The following is a 14,808-nucleotide window of genomic DNA, read 5'->3' on the forward strand; positions in this document are numbered from 1 at the left end:
TCATCACCAGACAATGATACTGCATTCAGAATGGTGACCCCAAAACAGCAAAAAGGCAGGGAGGGGGCACGCTGCTTGTGCTTCAGCCCAATTTCTGGCACTTAACCCACTTTACTGCGTCAACATCTGGCTCACACTCCAGAGAGACTCCAGTGGAAAGCTACTGGTTACATGTCCAATTATGACACACAGCTGCAGCCTCAAGGCAGAAGCAAATCACCCCACAGAAACTCAAGGAAGCAAAGGCCATTTCTAAAAAGCGCTTTTGAGGACAGAGAACGCACCTAGAAGTTAACAAAAGGAGAAAACACACCGTAAAACAATATAACCCATGGTATGAAACACTCAAGACAAGGGAGCAGCAAACTTTTTCAGCAGGGGGCTGGTCCACTATCCCTCAAACCTTGTGGGGGGGCCGGACTATATTTTGGAAAAAAAATAATGAACAAATTCTTATGCCCCACAAATAACCCAGAGATGCATTTTAAATAAAAGCACACATTCTACTCATGTAAAAACACGCTGATTTCCGGACTGTCTGTGAGCCGGATTGAGAAGGCGATTGGGCCAGATGTTGTGGGACTTCCACTGCCATCTGCCCCTGCTGACAGGGGATGATGGGAGTTGTAGTCCAGTAGCATCCAGAGGGCACCTGGTTGGCAAAGGCTGGTGTCATTAACACTGGCAAATCCCCACCCCTGAAACTTACACACAGAAGGTCAGGTAAGAAAACGCCAAGGGGCTGCTGCTCCTTAATGGAGAACAAAGCTTCAGAGCTATGAAGCAGGGCTTCTCCCTCTCCTCATCCCCCAGAAACACACCTTTGCCACCTGAATGGGGTTCATGAATGAACCTTCAATAGTTCAGTTGTTTTCTGAGACTGCTTTAGGGCAGATAGACTGAAGGAAGCCATCTTCTGTAGGAAGGCTTAGCCAGAAGCATTTTAAGGGTCCAAAGGTTTCCTGGACAATGGGCCAGGCACACAGGGGAGGAAAAGTGGTCCAGAAACCTTGGCTACTGGAACTTTGCCTGCTGGAAAACAACAAGCCAGCTGGGGAGAAAGTGAAACCCACAAGACAAGGTTGATGCCATAATAAAATCTTGGTCAAAAGAGCTTCTCCCTCCACGTGAGCTAAACAGGAAGCCACTGGGCACTTTGCATAGGGCGTGTGCATGTGTGTGTGTCTGTTCAAGAGCAGTGACCGTCATGGCTGCTGCCCATCAAAACTTGAGGCAGGAAATTTCTCCTGGAAAGCTCAGTGACCTACATTAGCAATGTGACTTCCAGCCTAAGGGAACAAATAAGACAATTAACAGGAGGGCTTTGCTTCTGCAAGGACCCTCTGGGGAATGACGGGGAGAGAACACTGCTGACTCAGCATGGATCAAAATGGGGATATTCCTATTGTTATTCATTCAAATGCAAGCTCCCACTTAACTGGCCAAAAGCCCCCATAATGGCTTACATGACAAAAATCAATACCGGGAGACAAATGGGTTCAGAAATCCCCAGTCAGCCATGAAGCTCCCTAGGTGACCATTGGCCAGGTTCCTGCCTCTCCACCTCACCTACCTCAAAGGGTTGTTGTACGAATCAGAGGCAGAATTATGTACACCGCCCTCAGCTCTTTGAAAGAAGGGCAGAAATTCCCATGCCATAAACTAAAATGAAGTATACCAATTACAACATATTTGTCCTAATGTATTATTAAAGTACAGTTTTGGCAGTTTAAAAGACGCAGAGCCACCGGAAGGGCAAAATAAAAAAAACCCTCTATACTGAAAAAAGAAATTAAGGTTGAGATAATTACCGTATTTATTTCATTTCCTTGCATTTATAAACCCATTCTTCATTGTTTTAACAATCCCAGGATTGTTATAACATAAAACAAATCACAATGACTGCTGCAAAAAGAAACAAATCCAACCCATCAGAGAAAAATTACTAAAGCATTATCATAATGATATAGCTGCTATGTATTATAGCAGGTTTTTAATACAGCAACAAACCATATTACAACTACACGCAGAACCCTGGACATCTTTAGCCAGTGCCAAAAAACCAAGGAATGTGAGCACTAGACACACCGCAACAGGGCATTCCAGGGATGGGGTGCCACCACCAAAAAGGTATTTCCCCACATTTTCACACAGCATTGTTCACCTGATAGCAGGACAACTATAAGAACCTCTAGTACCAAACTTAAAGCCTGGGCAAGTGGAGAAGGGGAAGGGGTTCCTTCAGAGATTTGGAGCTGACTCAACATTGAACTGGGCTTGGAAACGTATTACAGATTTTTCCGAACAGACCTCATGGTGACAAAAAGGGCACTCCACACAGGCTCAAAGGTGTTTTCTCCATTCCACCCATCTGCAGGATAGATGGATGGTGTTTTATTTTGTTAAGTTTTATTTATATCCCACCCTTCATAAGAAGCCCAGGACAGGTTATTCTAAGTATCCAAGTTCTAACATTAGATTCTAAGACATATCTTCCTTCAATCCAGTTAAGAACTGTATCACATTTCGCAAGGGCCTCACGTACAAAAAGAATCATATCAGCAAAATACTTTTACGGGATCATGGCATCACAGCAGAAGTAATCCAAACAGCACCTGTGGGTCATTCTCCCCTCCCCATGACCTGTTCATGGGACCCACTAGGGGGTACCAAATCTGTGGAACGTTGTGATCCAGTCTTCATCCCATGCATTCAGTATGTCACGTGGGGCTAGAAAGAGGCCACATCAAAAGTGCAAAATTTACCATTTTATTTTACCTTGCCCATCTGGCTGGGTTGCCCCAGCACATCATTCAAACTGAAAGCCATGAGCCCCAGTCTACCCTGGGATGCCTGTAGCTTCTCAAGTGATGAGAAGGTATTCTGCACATGCTCAGAGGTTCTGCAGTTTCCAAGTTTCAGACATAAAAGTAACTCTGGGGCTGTAGCAGAGCTTGATTTAAGCTCCATGTATCATATTAATTAAGTACAGCAGTTGCTTCATTCTTGGCACCAGTGTCAAGTAGAATCCATCCCCAATGGCCCAACTCAACCTGTAGGATTGCCTGCCCAACACCCTGAAAGCTGAAGGTAAATCAGGAATTCAGAATTCACGCACCAGGTTTTATTTCATTTCATTGTGAAGAAGTTGCACAGAGTAGTTGGAGCAACCCATTAAATTGTTGGTTAGATTTCAACACAAGTCTAGAAGACTAACAGGCTAGTTGAGGCCTTAGCATTTGTGTCTTAGCCCCCTCTCTGACACATGTGTGAAGGGTTACCTGTCAGGGTACAAGATAAACAGGGCAGTGAGGTAGCCATGAAACACCAAGGTCTGTCCCATCTCCATGCAGAGGCCAAAGAGATGCAAAATGAAAACTAAGGAAATCCTTGCAGGACAGCCACCTTTGGCAGCAGCACAGCAAAAACAGTTACAACAAAGGAAGACAGTTACTTTGATGTTCCAGTGACCAGAGTCCAAATTCAACAGTATCAACTTTGCTACCAAATACCACAGTTCTGGGCTGCAATCTCTTTGAAGGCCTTTTGCAGTCATGTGGGGAAGCTGTGACATTGACAGCAACAGCACTGCAGGCATGTGAACATTTGTTTATTTCATGAAATTTGCACACTGCTTGATTGTTATTGTTTTTTAAATCTCTCAAACCATCTTACATAAAATATAAAACAATGAAATTATAATTTCAGTACAGTGGGCTCAAAACAATCAAGAAGTGAAGAAGGCTAGCAAGACAGCAGGCTCCCAAAGGAGTATGTCAAAAAGCCACACAGCAATCCAGGTCTTTCCCACTCCCCACTGGCCACAATTTTTGCCAAAGCTCCTTGAGCATTCCTTGAGTCCAAGGGCCAGAGTTCCTCTGCTTCTCTGAGAGGGTCTACAAGCCATGGGGAGAGGAACGCAGGAGGGACTGCATCAGGAGAACAAATGCCATCTCTTCCACAAATCCAGCAGCGACCTGCTAATTGCCTAGCCCTAAACCAGCATAGATGCAGAATTGAATGCAGGAGGAGCAAAGTGGAACACAAGGTCAGCTGGGCCAAGTGGAGAAAAACAGAAGGTCCAGCACTGGGCAGAAGACAGGTATGCAATATCATTCATTTTTTAAAAGGTAGTTTTAAACAAAAAGACCAGATGGTTGGCAATGAGTTGCCAAACTCACTTCCGTATCACAGCTGCTGATGTGCTGGCCAAATGGGGAGAGTTATATGTCCAGCGTGTGTGTGTGTGTGTGTGCGCTAAAAGAATGTCTCCAGGCTTGCCCTTAATTCCAAACAGTTGCTTCACTACTTGAGCCATGCAGGAGTTTGGTTTACACTTGATTCCCCAACACCAGCTGCAAATGGTGGAGACAGAAAAAAAAATCTATGAAGGACACAGCCCCAACTTTTTCTTCTCTGACACACTCTTTCTGCACACACAAAGTCCTTCCAATTTAAGTGAACTGGATTAACTCTTCTTGTATGGCAAATGCAGGAATAGGAGGTCATGGGTCTCTCTTCTAAGTCTGGCAACATGAAAATGACAGCGAGCCAGGTGGGAATGTGAAAACAGGCAGAGGGCAGCCCCTTTGGCATTGAGCTAAACTAAACACACAGCTCACCTTTGCAACACAAAACATCATGATCAGCTGAGAGAACTTCCAGAGAAAAATTATGGACAGCCAGGGCTGAATTTAAGCTCTCCGGGATGCCATTTGAGTCATGGCAGATCATTGCCTAAGCATAATAGTCAAAAGGAGAAAGGAGTGCCTTTCTCCCAAACAATGCTTTTAAGCCTAAGAAAGCGTCGGCTCCTGCTGCTGGTGCTACTACTATTACTAGTCATCATAATAAATAGCAGATTCCAAGCTGTTTCTAGCCCCTGCGTCCCCAATTAAGGCAATTCCTGATTTCCTCAGCTCCAATAACTTGCTTTATTTGAGGAAACTGTCATATTTTGGTTCCATCATAGCCTCAAACAAGTCAAAGACTGCCCCATTTAAACAAAATCAAAAAACCAAAACACCCCACATTATATATCAACCATTTGTGGCACAGCAGTCACCTAAAAGGGGAAAAAAGAACTGCCTTCCATATCTCCTTCCTGGTCACCTCGAGGCAATTTTTAAATCAACAGAGGCAATGAGGTGAGCAGCTGTCTACAAGCCTGGCTGCAGTATGACCATTTCAAATTTAGATTGTGCTTGAAACACAGGCTTGTTCGGGGAGACTTCCCTGCTGGAGTTGCCATTACCAACCACCCTTATTCCAACAGGGAACGGAAGGAACAGAGGCCACGACAAGTCAAAGTGGGTCACTGGACTACCCCAGGAAAGCTCTGGAGCCCTGCTGGAGGCCAGGAAAATAAACAGGAAAGAGAGAGAAAACTAGGCCAAAACACATTGACTAATGAGACGCCCCAACAAGACACAATATTCTCCTGCAGTTCAAGCCAGTGAAAGAGTCGAGAGCAGACTTCTTTGCTTGCCAACACAAAGGAGGTTCGAGTCATGGAGCCCAGCTGCCTGCCCATTCCCCTCTAAGTCCTTGCCCATAGGGACACAGGAAGCTGCAACACCCAGGAATCTGACTGTATGTCCACAGCGATCTGTAAAGCTCAGGGTGGATTTATTTATTCATTTGGGGAAGCTCAGACACCAATTGATTGCAGCAAAATCTCTGAGCGGTTTATGCGAAATATTAAAACTACCAATAAAACAGTTTAAAACAATTTAAAACATTAGTAACAACAGTTTTTTTTAAAAAAAGATTAAAGCACATCAACACTGACATGTCTGGATGGGCTCGCCTAACCAACAATGTTTTAACCACAAAGACTGGCTGCCTGGTTTCAATGGGCAGGGAGTTCCAAAGTGATGGTCAGACACAACATCAACTCTCAGTGGCTGCTTGGGGGCTCAAGAGAGGACTATTTCTCAGACTTAGGAGGAAATTCTGGGGACTGAACCCAGGACCATCTGCATGCAACATTGGTGGGATGCCACCGAGCTATGGCTCTTTCCTAGAATCGGCTTCCACCCTTTCCCACTGCAGCTGCTCCTGTCCCTCTCTCTCTGCTGCTCAGAGGGGCTTGCAGACAACTGGGCACAGGAAATATGTGGCTGTGGGTCCAAGGGGAAGGCAACCTCCCCAAAAGGGTGGCTGGACATAACCTGGTGAAAACATGCATCAGCCTTAGGAATCCACCAAAATCCTTTCCTGCTACAAATAAGCCAGTCAAACCCCCAGCCATAAGCATCTCCCCTGTCAGAGCAACATTTCAAGTATGATCACTTAACATTTGGGCACAGTGAATTCTCCTGCATCATTCTGCCTTTTCAAACTGGCATGGCAATCAATCTTGAGAAGGCTCTGAACATCTCCAGCATGGCACAGACTGCCCTGCTGCAAAAATATCTGGAAGGCATATAGAGCCAAGTCGCAATTCAGCACATGCCCAAGTATCTCACTAGCCACACACCGCATGCGCAGACTGAACATTTGTGCAAGTGCCCCCCTCCCCACCATCCAGCACCTGCTTCAAGAGGCCACAGAGAGCTTGATCAAATGTCAATCGACACATTTATCCCCTCTCCCAACCTCTGGGGGTGGGGTGGGGGGAAAGAGGTGGAAAAAAATGGAGCTGGGAAGTGAGAGCTTGGCTGGAGCATCAAGGAGTGTCTCCATCCATCATGATCCTGCTACAAAAGGATCACATAGCACCATCTGCTCCCTCCGGTCTACAATCCTGCTTCATACAAGAGCTTTACGTGTCTGTCCATCCATATCCCCCCCCCCAAAAAAAAACCACACAGAGCGAAAATGCTTGGAAACTTCTCTGCAAATCAGAACCTAGCAATGATGGTAGATTCAGAGGGCAGGAAGAAGCAAAGCAAAGTTCTCAGGTTGTTATTTAGCAAAGCCCTCTCTGGACTCCAAGGAATGGCAATAATGCAACTTTTTTTTAAGAAAAAAGAGAGTTGTTTTTCTTATGTAAAAGAGCAAATGCTTTCTAGATCCTTTTCTGTCCGTATAAAGCCATTGCCTTCAGCTATTGCAGGAAAGAGGTTCATGTTTAAACTCTGACTCATGCTTCACTGAGACACCTTGGGAGAAATGGGTACCGGAAACAAGGTGGGACCGCCAGGACAAAGGCTGGACCAGCTACCTCTTGAAGAACAAAGCAGGACAGGGGTCGATCCCCCGCCCCACCAACAGAACAACCGACCTGAGGCGGACAGAGATTAATAGGAAGGAGAACAGTCGCTTCCCTTCCAGCCTGACTGCCCACAAAGCCAGTCTCCAGCTGGAGACAATGGCTCTTCAGAGAGCTGAAGGCAGGTTGAAGAGGAAATCACTGGTGCTGCTGCTGCTCATGGTACAGACACACATCCCATTTGCACCACTGGCCAAAAGGATTTGCAGTTTTCACTGAGTCCTAAAAACCTGCAAAGCCTGTTTGACCAGAGGCAGCCGTGGAACAAAAGGAACGCTTGTGCACAGCTGCCCCCCTCTCCAGTCAAGTGAAGTGCCTGGCAAGCCACCTTCAACTGGCTGCAAAGCTGCTGTCCGTCGCCAGCCTTTGGGAGCTTATTCCTTCCTATCCCAGGCACCTGTGCCCACTGGAGAATGGGTCCGCTCCCTCCTGAGCCTGGCGACAGAGCTGGCTCAGCTACCTTGCTCCTTTCTACACACACTCCAACGGGAGAGAAATAAAGGAGCTTGCGTCTGTACCTTTCAGGTTGTTGAGTCCATCCAGGAACTTCCTGTATTTCTCAGTGTTCATCTGCCCGCTGGATTGCCCTCCTTTCAGCTGGAAGGCGCCGTGACCATGTCCCAAAGGGGTGCAGAATTAATGCACAGATCCACAGAGTCACTCTGGCGGTCCGAGCCAGCCTCCCGTCCTGCTCCAAGTTAACCAGCCACCAGACAAGAACTGCACTTTGGTCACTCTTTGAGCAGTGATGTCACCCGGCCAGCCTCCCTGTGTTACGGCCCTCTTTGTGTTTCCTTATTTGAGGTGAAGTGTGCATTAAAAACCTCATTGGGTGTCAGCCAACCTCATACGTAGCCATACGCCTCCCTCTTCTTTATGCAAACCAGCAGTGACACTGTAGAAAGGCCCCATCTGTGAGTGAAGGAGAGGTGTAGGGTTCCACCGCCACCGCCACCCCGCCCCAAAACCAAACCACACAGAAAGAGGGAGAGAGAAATGGCACAGCTGGAGAAAATATGCAAGAGAGAAAGGCCTCATCCACGCAGTAAGTGGGATTTCAAATAAGTTATTCAGAAGCACCAAGCAGCAAGGCACATGGAACTAATGCAACTGGATATTCTCCATGCAAAAGAGGAGAGTCACCACAATGCTTAGTATTAATATAATTTATTTCAGTGCATAGCAATTTGAATGCCAACACTGGCCTGGTGTGCACACAATGCTAAGCAACTGTTTATTAAACTATTGCTTATTAAACCATGGTTTGTTTCATCATCCAAAGTCTCTCCAGCATCTACCAACAAACCAAAATTTGAAGCTATGATCCATCATTGGCTTAGAAATTTGGGGTTTTTAAACTATGGCTCAGTGTTCTATGCAAACCCAAACCCTTATTTAATAATGGTTTAAGATTTATTAGTGGTTCCTTAATTATAATTTGGCTGCTCCGCTCCAGCCACAAAGGTACAAAATGGAAAACAAAACAAACCTTGGAGAAACGAGCCATGGTTTGCTAGATCATGTGAGATAGCTCATAGTTTGTCAAACAAACAATGGCTTTGCATTACACCGTGAGCCACTGTAAGGTAGATCAGTACTATTGTCCTCACACTGCAGTTGGGGGGGCGGCGGCGCTGAGGTCAAGCTAAGAGAAGCACCTTGCCTAAAGGCTACCTACTGGAATGTGTGGCTATGGTCATATCTGAACCAGATTTTTCCTAGGCTGCACACATACACTCTTAATTTTGCTAACTATTACTTTGTGTCTCTGATGAGATGAATCAATACAATTTATGGTCATTTGATACATCCCAGAGAGTCAGAAAGGCCTTTGGCAATGGGGGGTGGGGAGAGAGATGCTGGAGGAAAATGGGGTATGCAGAAGTAAGCAGTAGTCAAAGGTCTGTTTGGATATCAACAGCTATACCTCCCCAGACATCTTCTGTGTCGCCTCTGAAGGATTCCCACATCATATTCATTCTTCAGATAAGCATGGCTAAAAACCCAAATTCCACAGGAGCTGCTGTGGTTTCCCATACAACACATGGTGTTGAGAAGCCACAAATTTTTGCAATCTGCATGAAGACACATGGATTTGTGGGGATGCAGCAAGCAAAACACAGAAGGGCCTCTCCCTCTTGCATACAACTATCCCCCAACACTCTGCCATGTGCTGGCACAAAACTAGATCCTAGACAGGAAGATAAGCTCAAACCTACATGGCAGTGATGCAGACCTGCTACAGAGGAAGCCCACCTCGGTTTCTTCCCTCCCCCCCCCCCCAGCGATTCTTGCTTGCACGCAAATGGCAAAGTAATTAAAGAGACTACTTGTTTTTCAGAAGGCTTTTTGGTTGGCAACAAATAGCCTAAAAGGTGATCCAAGTGGAATGTGACTGGAATCCACGGAACATTTTCCCTCATTGCGTAACTTTGGCCTTCTCAATGCAGCAAATGGGTTTTTCAAAGGAAGTTTGATTGCATAATATCTAACCACAGCGGAGAAAACACAAATATTCCTCCCCCATTTATTGAAAGATGCAAAATGCAAGCTGCAGAATTCAGCTGAGGGGTTTAGGTGTGAGCTTGGCATAGTGCTGCTGCCTAAGCCTGTCCAGAGTCCCACATCCCACCCACAGGCCTCCCTTCTCCCCCCTGCTTCTCTGTTGCTGCTTTCCTGCAACTTGAGCACTCGCGTGGCCAGCCTCCCACTCTTCCAATCACCAGCTCGCTCCACAGAGCCTCCCACGTCAGTCGCCTTAGCAATGGCAGCCACCACGGTCTCCGCACCAGGGACTGCTGAATGCTATCTGAGGGAGTACAGCTGAACCCTGCAGGGAGCAGGCTTGACCCACCTCACTGTGAGTGGAAATGCCAAATGTCTTCTCTCCTCCTCTCCCACACAGAAGCCGCCTGCAGAGCTGCAAGGTCCCAGTGGGCAGAGGGTTGCTGGGGCTGCTCTGAAAAGCATCTGTGGGTGCTGCCAGGCCTCCTCACTCAGACTACAAATAACGCAAAGTGCTTGCTTACCTACCCAAACACTATTTTTATACACCAGAACCAGCCTTGTTGCAAAAGCACTCAATGTTATCGCACTTCCTTCCGTCCCAATGGAATTTCCTCCCTTTTACTCCATTAAAGCCCAGCGCAAAGTGGGCCAAATTGAGAAGGTAACAGGAGCGACCAACAGAACCAGAAGTTTTGCCTGCACACACAGAGGACTGAGAGCTGAAACATGCAACTTAGCAAATTCGACCAGTGATTAAAACTGAGGACCCTGTGCTCTGTCCAAGCAGGGAGAGAGTCTAGCATTTCTTTTGGAGCTGGACAGCAGAAATCCAAACACTTGAACTCAGGCTTCTAGAGAAAAATCGCACCAGGACAAATGCAAAGCACTACTAGCCTAAATAATGGTGTTGGGCTCACCCAGCCTAGAAGCTTCACACTCAGACACATAAGTTCTACCCTCTGCAACACTCTGGATGCAAAAGGGGCAGAGGCTGTGATTCCTCAGCCATGCTGGAAAGTCACTCAGCACATGGCCAGAGACATTCTCTTTTTAAAATAGGCAATAGCTACTATATCCCGTGTATACCAAGGTAACAAAGAATGTGGGGATCAGTTCAGGTAAGCACTTACATGGAAAATAATACACGTGTGTGTGTGTTTTTAAAGTGTATTTCTTAGAAGAGCCACAAATGGCAACCAGGCCCTGATCAACAAGCCAACTTTCCAGGCTCTCATCTTTCTAAGGAGGCCCCAAGAGCAGGAGGGCACAGCAGAGACCAGCACACAATGGCCACCGTATCAGTTTCCTTTGCTGCAAAAGTAGCATTGGACACCAGTTGCTGCTTCTTGTCTGAGCAGCAGCTGTTTGCCCAGGAATCCAAGAGGCACAATTGCTCCTCTGGGGCTCAAAGATCTCTTTGCTAAAAAAGCAGGTGCTGGGTCAAGGGAAGCCATTTTCTGTTACTGCAAACACCTAGTGCACACCCATCCCAACACCACAACCGGGGGTGGAGCACTGGGTGTTACACAGCTAAGTTCAATTCTTTCCCTTTAGGAAAAGCTTGGTGGAAGGACTTTGGAGCACGCACAGATGACTGAATGTGCCTCCAGACTCATTATTTTGCAAGAAAGATTCAGCTGTACCATGAACCTTCCATGAATTAAAGCACTTCTCCATCCTAACAAAACAAATCCACTTTTGCTTTTGTTTTTTCTTTCAGTTTGGGAAGTGATGGGAAGAAAAGTATGGGATGAAAGAATTACTAACCGGAAGATGTGTAAGCACCCCACAAGCAAATCGGGGTGAATGAAGGATGAAATCTCATGGCCATATAACAGCCTCATAAAGAAATTGGAAAGAATGCCCAATTAAGCCCAAATATTATCTAATCTCTGTGCAAGCAAAATGGGCAGACTGCTGAATTAACAGATTGTACAGAGGAGTCTGGAAATCACCCTGCTTGGTGCAAGGAAGGAGTTGCCCCTCAACAGTACAGTGGTACCTCGAGTTACATACGCTTCAGGTTACAGACTCCGCTAACCCAGAAATAGTACCTCAGGTTAAGAACTTTGCTTCAGGATGAGAACAGAAATCGGGCTCCGGCGACACGGCGGCAACAGGAGGCCCCATTAGCTAAAGTAGTGCTTCAGCTTAAGAACAGTTTCAGGTTAAGAACAGACCTCCGAAACAAATTAAGTACTTAACCCGAGGTACCACTGTAATAGAGATCATGTGCCCAGTGGCTTGGGATGAGGGGAGAGCCTGTTCCCAGCAGGTTGTGTCTGGGCTCACTTGCCTAAGAGGTCTCTGTACACATCCACCTGCAACATACCAGCCCTGCATTTGTGGCATGTTGCAGCCTGGAACCAGGCTTGGGACTGGATGAGATATTTTGGGAGGGCCGGCTCCTAAACAGATGGCCCTGGCCTACAAAAGGGGGGGATTTAAAGCCCACCCCCACAACCACCTCCACCCCACCCAGCAACATTGGTGACAGGAACCCAAAATGGCACAGCTCCATGCCTGCAGATTTGCCAAGTGCCCTAGGAATTTCCATTCCAAGCCTCTTTAGAGAATGGCAAAGCTGGAAAAGCAGACACAAAGCAGAAACTGGAGAATTAGCACCTTCCCTCCACCCCCCCCTGGTGCTTCCACTGGAATGGCACCATCATCTGCCTTCACATCAATGGGGGACACTGCCCTTACTCAGGGATTGATTTATTGATCTGCAGCAACCACAGAGAGAGGGAGGGACACATTCATTTTCCCTGAACGAGAGCAGAGCTGATCGCTCACGATAGGCCAAGCGGAAGGGAGAGCACAGCACTCGCTCTAAGCCTGGCGCAACCTCCTGAGAAGAGGATCTGCCTCACTCCAAAGGGCAGACAGAATCCTTGTTGGGTGGGTGAGGAATCTGCATGAATGCCAGAAGGCTGGACTTAATCAATCTTTTAAGTTGATCCAGCCCGAAAGGTTCCAATGAACTGGAAACGAAACAGCTAGACAATAAAAGTCTCCATGCCCAGATAGCAATAGCTCGGCCCAAACAAAACCTGCTCACCCTTATAAATGTAACCAAGTGAACCCCAAAGGAAGCTGCCTAACACAGAGCTTGCTCTCTCTTGGCTCAGGATTGTCTCCTCCAATAGGCAGTGGCTCTCTGCAGTCTGAAGTAGGTGCCTGGCCACTAAGCTGTAGCCTTTCCATGAAAAGAAACAGGCAGGCTGAGCCAAAGCTTAGAGCCAAACGACTGGTCCCTCCACAAATACAAAGCAAATAAATTCAGTTAAGGCTATCTGCTTATTTACCATGATCGAAACAAGCTGTGGAGTCAAGGTAGTACTTGGGTTACCTGGGGCTGGTGGTTGCGGAGAAGGCTGGGGGCAAGGAGATTAAGACAATGTACCCCACAACATGAGTCTGACCAAACTGCCGGAGGCAGTGGAAGACAGGAGTGCCTGGCATGCTCTGGTCCATGGGGTCACAAAGTGTCGGACACGACTAAACGACTAAACAACAACACCCCACAACATTGGGCATGTAAGACCAAAGCAAGCCTGGCAGGGCAGCTGTGCTTCCTTCACTACTCCAAACTGATTCATTATCTTACAGTTGGAAGATGTGTGTCCAAAACTCACCTCAACAAGAGGATCCTAGGTGTGTAACCAAAAACTACAACTTCCCACATGCAACATGGGAGTGATACAGCTGGAACTCCACGCTATTGCAAGGATGTTCAACGGACTGTTTCACACCTGGGCCAAACAAATCTTTGCAAGAGGGTGCAGCTGAATACCCAATGCAACAATACCTGCAGCAGCTGCTACTGGACCTCCTACTCGTTTCCCTTAAGAAGATTTTCCTTGCAAATTGGATCGCTTTAAGCATTTGGCCATGCTGTAGTGCAAGAACATAAAAAGGTGAAAAAATTCCAAACTGCATGGAAAACCGGCAGCCAATAAGGCCAAACACCACATGAGTCAACAGGGGGAGGATCTTCCGCCTCCAAGAATCAACCAAGCCTGACTTTGGTCTGGGAAACATGGATTCAAGTCCCCACCTCCATCATGAATGCACTGAATCTCACCTTCCCACTGGTGGAATGCATGTCATGCAGGAACCAGCAGAAGAGCCTCTTCCACTGATCTTAACGTATGGGCAGGTTGGTATGGGAGAAGGTGCTCTCTCCAATATTTGGGGCCCAGGCCAATTCAGGGCTTTAATTGCACCTTGAAGTGGGTCTGGAAGATAACTGGCAATGAGTTTGGCTGTTTGAGAGTTACATGTGACTGACTCCCTGCTGCCACCAAACCCTGGCCATGACATTATGCACAAGCTGCAACTTCCTGGTCACCTTCAAGGGCAGCCCCACATAAAATTAATTACAGCTGTCTATCCTGGAGATTACAGGAGAATGGATAACTGACACCACTGTCCCTGTCCAGAAAAGCCTGTAGTTGATACATCAATCAAAGGCAGGCACAGGCACTCCTAGTGACTGAGGTCTCCTGGGCCTCAAGTGACAATAACAGTTCTAGCAGAACCAAGAATCCCCATTTGCTTCTTCAAGGGAGCAGGGGGTTGCAAATCTGTCCCAAACAGCCTGTATCACCAAATCCTGGACCTGGGAGATGCCTACCAACAGAAACTCTGTCTTGTCTTGATTTAATTTCAATATTTTGCTTCACATCCAGCTCATTATTGCCTCTAGGCACCGATTCAGAACCTGCACTGCCTCTGCTGCTTATGGAACAAACAGAAAAGCAGAGCTGGGTGTCATCTGCCTATTGGAGACAAACGACCATTAGGACTTGGAAAAAATACTTCTTTGCTAATTAGGAAGTGCCAAAGACATGCTGAAGGGGGTGGGGAGCAGTTGCGCTTAGCACTCTCCACCAGAACAGCATGGCATCCTTGTCCTCTCCTCAGCAGTTCTGAAGAGGGTCTGGAAGCCCACCCACCACTGCAAAGCCACATCCTGGCACTGTCTGGAAGCCACAGCAAGAGCAGAGCTGGCCTCCCATGAGAGGAACAGGTTGGTCAGCGTCCAATTTTATTGTACAGAAGCGGGAAGGGTTCCTCCC

General features: G+C 47.0%; 1 protein-coding gene across 6 annotated transcripts in view; it reads right to left on the reverse strand.

The window, feature by feature from the left end:
• The window catches only part of MACF1 (microtubule actin crosslinking factor 1), a 302,261-nt gene that overhangs the window by 244,639 nt on the left and 42,814 nt on the right, over positions 1 to 14,808 (reverse strand). The window contains exon 1 of one of the 6 annotated variants that reach the window (XM_079988574.1): positions 7,735 to 7,894. The exons of the other annotated variants lie outside the window; for them this stretch is intronic. Within the exon in view, the coding sequence (XP_079844700.1) occupies positions 7,735 to 7,786 (52 nt within the window). The 5' untranslated portion in view covers positions 7,787 to 7,894. Of the gene's footprint in view, positions 1 to 7,734; positions 7,895 to 14,808 lie in introns of those variants that run through there. 6 annotated transcript variants of the gene reach the window in all.

Source organism: Podarcis cretensis (genome assembly GCF_951804945.1).
Source record: "Podarcis cretensis genome assembly, chromosome: 8".
Classification (NCBI taxonomy): domain Eukaryota; kingdom Metazoa; phylum Chordata; class Lepidosauria; order Squamata; family Lacertidae; genus Podarcis; species Podarcis cretensis.